The sequence below is a fragment of the Phragmites australis genome, chromosome 2 (genome assembly GCF_958298935.1).
Source record: "Phragmites australis chromosome 2, lpPhrAust1.1, whole genome shotgun sequence".
Classification (NCBI taxonomy): Eukaryota; Viridiplantae; Streptophyta; class Magnoliopsida; order Poales; family Poaceae; genus Phragmites; species Phragmites australis.
The window spans coordinates 12,465,399-12,474,477 of NC_084922.1; the positions used below are offsets into that span (position 1 = coordinate 12,465,399).

The 9,079-nt window shown below is 47.2% G+C and overlaps 2 protein-coding genes across 3 annotated transcripts; one reads left to right on the forward strand and one right to left on the reverse strand.

The window, feature by feature from the left end:
- Positions 1–252: 252 nt before the first annotated feature.
- LOC133902936 (uncharacterized) lies at positions 253–1,244 on the forward strand. Its single transcript, XM_062344266.1, has one exon. The coding sequence runs from the start codon at positions 270–272 to the stop codon at positions 1,242–1,244; it is 975 nt and encodes a 324-aa protein (XP_062200250.1). The 5' UTR covers positions 253–269.
- Positions 1,245–1,954: 710 nt separating this feature from the next.
- LOC133899950 (CBL-interacting protein kinase 1) lies at positions 1,955–6,863 on the reverse strand. Of its 2 annotated transcripts, none has more exons than XM_062341000.1 (13): positions 6,374–6,863; positions 6,172–6,234; positions 4,405–4,476; positions 4,192–4,299; positions 3,933–4,013; positions 3,788–3,841; positions 3,572–3,697; positions 3,276–3,482; positions 3,075–3,176; positions 2,660–2,776; positions 2,500–2,571; positions 2,336–2,410; positions 1,955–2,227 (listed from the first exon to the last, which is right to left on the reverse strand). In XM_062341000.1, exons 1-13 carry the CDS (start codon positions 6,560–6,562, stop codon positions 2,108–2,110), a joined length of 1,386 nt encoding a protein of 461 aa, XP_062196984.1. In that variant the 5' UTR covers positions 6,563–6,863; the 3' UTR covers positions 1,955–2,107. The 2 variants fall into 2 exon arrangements, with proteins under 2 accessions (XP_062196984.1, XP_062196991.1); XM_062341007.1 differs by having other exon boundaries at positions 3,075–3,173; positions 6,374–6,861.
- Positions 6,864–9,079: the final 2,216 nt, after the last annotated feature.

Consider the following 9,079-nt stretch of genomic DNA (forward strand, 5'->3'; position numbering starts at 1 on the left):
AGAATAGATATCATGATAAAACCTTAAGGTTAGTGTACCTCCCCTCCTCCGTTCACCACCGTCACTGCCGGGTCACCATCGCCGGCAAGCGGTATCTGTTCTCTTCCCGTTTCCCATAACAAAGGAAATGGGGGAAATTTTCTGACAGGTATTCTCTCTCTACCTTTGGAGATTTTGCTGATTTGTGAACCGTTGGGTGCTAACCCGGTCTCTCCCAGGAAACCCTAATCGACCAACACCGTTCCCTCTTCTCGCTCCCGGAGCCAACGATGAATCCGCCGTCCAGGTTCTGGCCATTCGGAGAGCTCCACGGCTGTGATGGCGAGGGCTGCGCCTCCGGCCTGGACACCTGGCCGCTCCACCACGTATACCGCCGCGGCGCCCGCTGCCGCCTCTGCAGCTCCTGCATCCTCCTGTCCAACCGCTCGCTCTACTGCTGCTGCTGCTTCCTCCTCCTCGCCTGCCCCTCCCCATCGTCCAACTACGACGACGGCGACCCGCTCAGGGCCCCGCCAGCCCCGACCGCCACCTGCCAGGTCTGCCACGCTGCCGTCGCGCACCTCGCCTGCCTATACCCCGCCCACGACGCCTTCGTCTGCCCCGCCTGCAGCGCGACCGCGGAGGGGACGCCCTTCACCTACGCCCCGCCCTGCAGGGTGCCGCTCGACGGGCGCGCCGCGAGGGTGCTCGTCCTGGGGGCGCGGATGGCGCTGGCGCAACTGCGGCAGGACGCCGCCGCAGCGCGCGCGGAGGCGGAGAGGCGAGCCCGGGAGGCCACCGCCGCACGTAGGAGGGCGTACCGCGCGCTCAGCGTGGCCCTCGACTTGGACACGGAGGAACCGTCCTGGAACATCAACGTCCAGCCGGTGGCGCCGCCACCCCCCAAGAATCACCTGGCGCCGGAAGAAAGCAGAGAGGCGAACGTGGACGCCCCGCCGGTGCAGCGCTACGCGAGGCTGCCGATGGCCGCCCTAACCATAGGCACGGGGGCCGTCACGGAACTGGCAATGGCTGCCACCGAGGCCGCCAAGGACAGTCCCACGCCGCCAAGGACTCTGAAGCTGTTCGGTGTCATGGACGTGGCAACGGCTGCTGCTGCTGCCGAGGCCGCCAGGGCTAGCCCCACACCACCGCGGATGCTGCAGCTGTTCCCCGCCGAGGCCAGCACCAGCCACGCGACGTCTCGGACGCTGCAGCTGTTCATGGACAAGACCCCGGATGATGATGATGATGATGAGATGTAGGGGTCAATGTTGTGAGGTTTTTGCTTACCATACCTTGTTAAAACTTCTTTATTTCTTCTTTGTCAGTGATCTGAGATGGGTATATGTGTTTATCCTTGCTTAATTTATGCATGCCCCCAGAGTCGTGATTCAGAATTTCAGATCAGTTCTTTGTTACTTTCTCTGACATGTATCATCTCATATAGCTTGGCTTGCAGCTTGTGCATGCCATGTGCAATGTATGATGCTATTAGCAGTGAACAATGTAATGGCTGCAGGGTATTCTGAAACTTGATGCGGTATGCTAGAAGAGAACTTATGTTTGTTTTCTTCTCAATATCCATACATTTTGCAGTTGTAAAAAAGTGAGAGAATGACTATGAATTGGAGTGCACTTTTGTCAGTCTTAAGTTTCCGTGGTTACTTAATTTTTCTCTGTAACCCTGTTTTTAGGCCACTTCCTCTGATGTGGAAGTGCTCATTTTTCTTTTCTTTTTTTTGACGCAAAACTGTGGGGGAGTTCCCCACAGAGCATTTTTCATTAAGTACTCATTTTTCTTGAGTTACTTGATTATTTTGAACAGCGCTTGGTTGCGGTGAGAACATCGAATTCTTGCCAGTAAAGTGATCCTGCTTCCGATCTTGTGATCAACCAGTTTTCTGCATCAGCATCCATCGCTAATGGTCTCGTAGTTAGCTATGGATGCTAAGAGAATCCCGTTAAAAAGATGGACAAGAACAAATAATTTCTTATATATTTTTATACATTCCAATCCGGTGGCTAATTTGCTCCATTCGCTTTGTACACTACATGCATGGTCCTAATCTAGAATCGGGTATGTTCCTCATCCCCTGTACCCAAAACGACGAGGGGCGGGCACTGATCAGAAGCCAGACAGAGATGCTTCACTGTCGAAGCTCGATAAATCATCATCCCCTGATTCTGTCCTCGCAATCTGCTCCGTCTTGCACACCCCAAGCTCATCTGAGAGCCTCTCACACAGCTGCAGAACAATACAAAACAATTGCACTTAGATGCTGGATTGCGCATATGGCTGCGTTTGGTTTGTCTGACAAAAGAATGGCTGAGATGTCTGGTTGTGCATTGGTACCTGTCTATACAATGTAGGGTCTCCATGGGATTTCTTCAGTTCAACAACATACAGAGATGGCCCAAGCTCAAACACCTGAACGATCAAAAGTAGTGCTGTAAGTATCAACTAATATATATTCCTTCCTGCATTGTACAAAAGGAAGATGTCCTGTGGCATTTTACCTCAGTACAGACCAAAAATGATGTGTGATTCTTGGGGTTCTTGGAAGATTTGCAACTTTTGATGACTTTGAGCTGCAAAACGGCACGCCTTTTAGTTTACTTCAGCTATTCTACAATTTATGTCAAAACGATGTTATGGTAAAAATCCGTGCTTATCTACCTTGCTCTGTCCCCTCTGGACTTGGAATCCCATCTCTGTCACGACATTCTCAATCTTGTCAAACAAATCCCTGGGCGAATGTGTTGATGTGAACCGTATCTTTCTTTGAGCCACGTCCTGCAATGAATCCAACAGCCAGAAAGTGAGATTAATGATTCAAGGCTTGCTGTCAACACTCAACACTCAATGTGCAGGCAGCTAAGGACAGGCTCATGAGGTAATGTTGAGGGAGCTATGTATGATTCAAAGAGAGAAAGAGACGAGGAAGAATTTAGGATTACTTGGTGTAATGACTATTTCAGGGTACAAATGATGAGAGATGGATTATGCAAATGTTGTGTTGTTAATTGAACTACACAAAATCTTTTTTCGGTTAAGATCAGGATCTGAATCACTGAAAAGAAACTGTACGAACCTCTTCCTCAAAGAAACCAGAAAGATCAAGGGAAGAAGCCATTCCGATCAACTGAAAAGCGTTAATATGAGTAGGCTTTTCGTGCGCTGGTTCATCAATCTGCTTCAAGAAAAAGAAATAAACAATCAGCTTTAGTGAATAAGAAATAGCAATTACTTGCTAGTTTCTATCATATTCCTATAGTCTCAGAACTGTTTTTACCTCTTTGATAGGAAGAACTGAACCAGGAAGGACGTCTTCATCGTCATCATATGGAACAACAGGAACGTAGTCCTTCTGAAACCACTCGTGCTCTTTGATCCCCGAAATGTTGACTCTCTTCATCGGATTTGGTTCAAGAATCCTCTTAAGAAGGTCCTGCGCGGCAGGTGAAAGCCACTTTGGGATCTGACAGTCTCCCTTGAAAATCTGAACCAACAGAACAATTTGGCACCATCAGGATGGTCTGAAGTTTCATACAGAGCAAAGTTTTAAAACTGCTTTATCTTAATATTAACCTTCTGATAAAGAACAACAAGATTCCTGTCATCGAAGGGAAGGTAACCGACGAGCATTACATAAAGAATTACTCCACAAGACCAGATATCTGACAAGGAGCCATCGTAACCTCTATTCTGCAAAACCTGCATGATTTTGTGTCACAGAATTAGCACCTACAGAGCAATTGAATAAAATTGCTTATTTCATACTACTTTCTGTTGTCACTTTTTTACCTCAGGGGCGATGTAATTGGGGCTGCCACATGTTGTATGCAGAAGTCCATCGTTCTGAAAGTTGAAGTGCTTGTCGTTCAGTATATCGTGCATATAGGGGAATAATGTTATACAGAATAAAATCAATCGAATCATAACATCATACCCCAAGATGTTGAGGTAAAGCACTAAGGCCGAAGTCAGAGATCTTGATGTTGCCTTTCCGATCGACAAGAACATTCTCTGGCTGTAATAGTAGAATAAAGAAGAAAAATGCTGTCACAGAAGAATCAAACTACTTGAGTTTCTTGCTGACATGCATGATACAATACAACAAATTGATAGACAAGTATGTATTTATTTTTTGAGGGGTAATTTTGCATCTATAAGGTGAATGTCTGAAAACATAAATTGTTTTAGGTTACCTTAAGGTCTCTGTGATAGACACCTTTATCGTGGCAATAGCTCACGCCATCAATGAGCTGCTGAAAAAGCCTCCGTCCTTCATGTTCAGAGAGTTTTCCTTTGATAGCCTTTTCATAGTTCAATGGAAGCAATGAGAAATATTAGAATAAATTAGACCAGGCACCAGTTTTACTGGCAAAAGCGAAATTTGCAACATGATTTTCGTGGCTTACAATCTTATCGAAGAGCTCGCCTCCATTGACATACTCAAGAACCATGTAAATCTTTGTTTTGCTAGCAGCAACCTGAAAATGATTTACCCCAATATCAATAACCGAGCTTTCTCTTCATAAACCACAGAATTATTGTCCTAATAACAGCAGTGGGTTTGGTCATTCTCAGCAATTATGGCCTGAATGAGAAAAGGATAGAGCAATTGCTTTGCAGAACGACATATTCGACGATCGAGTAATGACAACATCAATTCTCTTTTTCCTTGAAAAGAACATTAATGGAAACAACAGACTTGTCTACATAAATTTAGCACGGACGATCACACACTGAGCTCTCCTTACATCTTTTCTTCTGCCAATTTGGTCCTCATGTGACTCATCAGAGGCATTACCACAATTATTAGCCTGAATGTTGAAGGCTTCTTTTCGTACCAGGCGTACTCTATGTCAGTGCAAGCATCGTGGTCTTGGCAACGCAAGGAAGGGAAAAGGCATCGTTAGGTGGGGAGATGTCGGAGCTAGCTCCTCCAAATCCAATAGCCACGTCACCCCACCCACCACCACGAGTACGACCCGCACGCAGCGAAATGCGTAGCCTCACGGAGGCACGCAGAGTTGGTGCCCGCAAGGATGGACGCGGGGCGCCGTGGAACACGTGTGCGGGGCCCGCTTGACAAGTCGCAGTGCCGGGCCCACGCGGTCGATGACTTGGTACACCCGGCTCACGAGGCATACTGTATTTCCCTGGCTAGAGGTACGCGGAGGGTGACAGCCCGTGGGACCGACGAGGCGGGCCCAGCTTCTAGCACGGTCAGGGGTCCACACGCAGGCCCACCTGGGAGCCACTCACATGGCTTGACGGGTAGACCAAGGGGTGTAGAATACGCGAGCCACCAGGTGGGCCCGGTCCGTCATACTACTGTGGGGATCGGAAGTCGGCCACCGCTTCGAAACATGATGGTTTCGCAACAGTAAAAGGCTTCTCTTTTTTTTTTGGTCTGAAGGTCTTGCTTGGAAGTTGGAATCCATGGTTTTCACAAAAATCTGAGAAAACTACATCCGTTTATTGCAATTTTTTCTGAGTTTCGAAGAGCCCGTGAACCTGAGCGGCCTCCATGGTAGTAGCAGCTGTGTGTGGCGACTGGGGACGCAGGGGAAGCCTTCTTGGCGCACGAATCTTGGCGAGAGCTGCGCGTTCTGTGGTGACTGGTGAGCCTGGGTGTATAGACCGCGTCCAGGACCGGGGTCACGTGGAGCTAAACCAAGCAGCGGCCGGAGTAAGCGCCGGCGAGATGCCGACATGCCGTGCGGCGGTGATGATGCCTTGCCTTGCGTGCGCGAGAGCAGGGCAGGCGAGCTACAACGACGCGGGCGTACTTTGCGGCTAAAGCTCCTCCCTAATCCCCTCGCATCACATGTAACCCCTGTTGTGTTTTTTTTTTTTCTCGAGAAACGCCATCGAGAACCAAGCAAAGAACAGGAGAGTATTGTTGTTTATTGCAGAATCCCGTTCGCACAAGCAAATCACCAGTCCTTACTCTATCTTGGTTCCAAGTAAAAGCCAAAGGTTCCGGTACTTGCAAGTTAGAAGAACTTAATACTAGTCGTCTACTGCATCTAAAATGAAATCTACAAGTGCTGCTTTGTCAGGTATCAGAACCGGAGAAGAGAACCTCCCGTGAAATTCCACAAGATCAGTAGCAATGGAAACAAGAGCCGAAAAGAGAGAAGGAGAAAAGAAGATGGCGAGTTTGGTGGAACACGCACCTCGTGCAAGCGGACGACATTGGGGTGCTTGAGCAGCTTCAATGTCCCGATCTCCCTCCTAATCTGCCCATACCAATGGAATGAACCGATGTTAATCCATCAATTCGTCCTGCTCCGGCCAGAGGGCGGTAGGCGAAACTGCTGGTGAAACGGAAGCAACCGATCGACCAGAAATGGAGAGGAAGCGTATGTATCTATCTACCTGGTCGTCGATGTGGAGGGAGAGGATCTTGCTGCGGTCGAGGATCTTGACGGCGAAGTGGCCGCCGGTGGCGAGGTGGCGTGCGTACTTGACCTTGCCGAAGTTGCCCTCCCCGAGGGTCCGCCCGATCTCATACCTCCCCAGCAGCGACGCCCGCGTGCACTCCGCCTCGACTTCGACGTTCACCATTCACAAACACGCACCACCTTTGCAAAACTAATGAACCAACTGCTTGATCCGCAGAGTGTATACCGAGCTACCTCTGTTAATCTCCTCTCACGCTAGCTCTGGGCTCCGGGAAGGAACGGCTGAGGCGGGGAGGTGGAGAGAGAGAGGAGGGGGAGGGGTGGGTACTTATAGCTCCTGCTCTTCTTCTCCTACTTCCCCAGTCGTGTACTCTTCTCCTCTTCCCGGCCTCTTGTTTCTTCTGTTGCTTCCTCGCCCTGTTTATCTCCCTCCACATCCCCTGAGGCTGAGGATGGGCAACAAGTAAACGCACGCGCAAAAGAACTCTGTTAAGGATTAAAGAATGCGAACTAGGAGAAATCCACAGGGGCTTCTAAAAAGCTATGTCCACCAATGGTTTGCACCTCCGCAACATAAAAAGGATTAGTTAAAATTCCCGATCAAGTGACTATGTACTTAGGAAGTAGCACCTTAGCTAGCTGGGGTCTACAATTTTAACCAAATTATTTTTTATTGAAATTGGTTGAATTGTTGCCCAATAGTTCAAATCATGTTGAACTATCTAAGTGAAATTCAGTGCAAAATTACAGAATTTCAATTATAGAAGCAAGATTCTCAAGAAGGTGATTTCAGAGAAAGTAGGAGCCTCAAAATATTAATTTTTCTCGTGTAGTTCATTTTGTGCTGTAGGCCTTCTCTAAAGCTAAGATCAAAGCCCAAAGGATTTGACCTCATTTTTCTAGCTTCATTAAAAAAAGATGACAGCTTTAGCTAGGCTAAACAGGTTAATTTCTAGCTTCGGTAAAGATTCCAGCGATATTGACTATCTAACCTCCACTTTATTAACACATATGTGAAAATAAAATTTGTTCCTCCAACATGGGTGTTACTCGTCATCGGCTCAACAAGTAAATGCTGCAAAAGAAATACGCAGGGTGGACTTTGCGATTTCCTCGCTTGGCTCTTGAAACGGATGAATCGGGTGTGACTTCACCAGCCAGTCCAGGCGCATACGGACGCCGACGTGGACGGGGTCCCCTGATCAGAAACAAGATCCCTTCAGACGCAACGGGAGCGGGTCTTCCGTTTAGCGTGGATTACCATCACCGCCCCTATCTGTTGCAACCCCTGTACTTCATCTACTAATTAAACTTTGGAAGGGTAGTTGAGGAAACGCGCGCGTGAAAAGAAATGTCGTGGCCACGGATCACCATGCACGGTCGGGACAAAAAGGGAAAAAGAAAAGGAGGCGATAAGATTGCGTGCATTGCAGCGCGTATGCACAGGAACGGATAAGCAGAAACAAGATGTTATGGAATTCCTTGGTTACAGGTGTCAGGACTCGGTGCCCGTTGTTGACTAGCGGCGAGGGGTGAATGGTCATGCATTGCTTCTGGAAATGGGACTGCAAATTGCCGTCTAGCTTCCTGGATCCATCGGCTTCGAGGAGGACAGAAAATTATCAGCACCCACGAACTCTTGCCCCCAAATCCGTAACCGTTTGATTGTTATCATTCGTTGATGGGCGAGCCCCACCCCCATGACCCCACCCCGGACCGGGCTTTGCTGCTCTGGGAGGCAATGGCGCAATGCAAACTACGTGGACGGGTGGGGTCATCTGGCCAAGTTGGGCCAAGGCCGTCCTGTTCCTGTCAATTGGTGATTGGTGGCACTGCGCGGCCATGCACACACACCGTCTATATATGCGGTGAACCGTGCAGCGAACAAAGAATTTCTCGAGGACTTGCGTGCCGTCCTATAATTTGTGCGATAAAATGGGGCCAGCACCTTCACGTTAGAATCAAACTAGCCGGATTGGTACTTCTACGTCGCGTCTATTTTTCTTTTTTACAAAACATGATAAAAGAAAATTAAAAAAAATTAGGTTCACCAATTTTGAAATCTCAATATTTATTTATAAATTTATTAATATTTAACACATTCATTTAATTATGACGAAAATAGTATTATTTTTATACATGCACATAATTTTAATATATAGACGACAGTAATACGAACCTAACAAAATTTGTTTCATATTTTTTTTGAGTTTTAGATATTTTTCTATGTATTTTAGATTATTTCAGCCAATTTATCAATATCACTATTATACCTTTTGCTATTTTTCTGAAATTTCTCAAAAAAATATATTATACATGTAAATATACGAATATGTATATACATACATATATGTATACATACGTAGGACTTATATAAACAGTACCTACAGTGTTTGAACCCTAGAATCGCTCCAACTCTAGGAGCTTTAATATATATAGTATTGATTTCTATATATCGGCAGTTCATACATGTTAGGCACTGGTACTACAGTAAGTCAACAGGGTAATAATGCCTGTTGGTTCATGCCTTTTTATTATCGTTTGTTTACGATCTACACTGCGACGTCTCAAAGAAATGACACAATCGCCTCGTGGCTCATGCGTTTTCATCATCGTTTGTTTGCTTCTGCGGCGTGGTGCGCGTGTTTGATATCTCAATGTGGACATCACTGGCCCATCA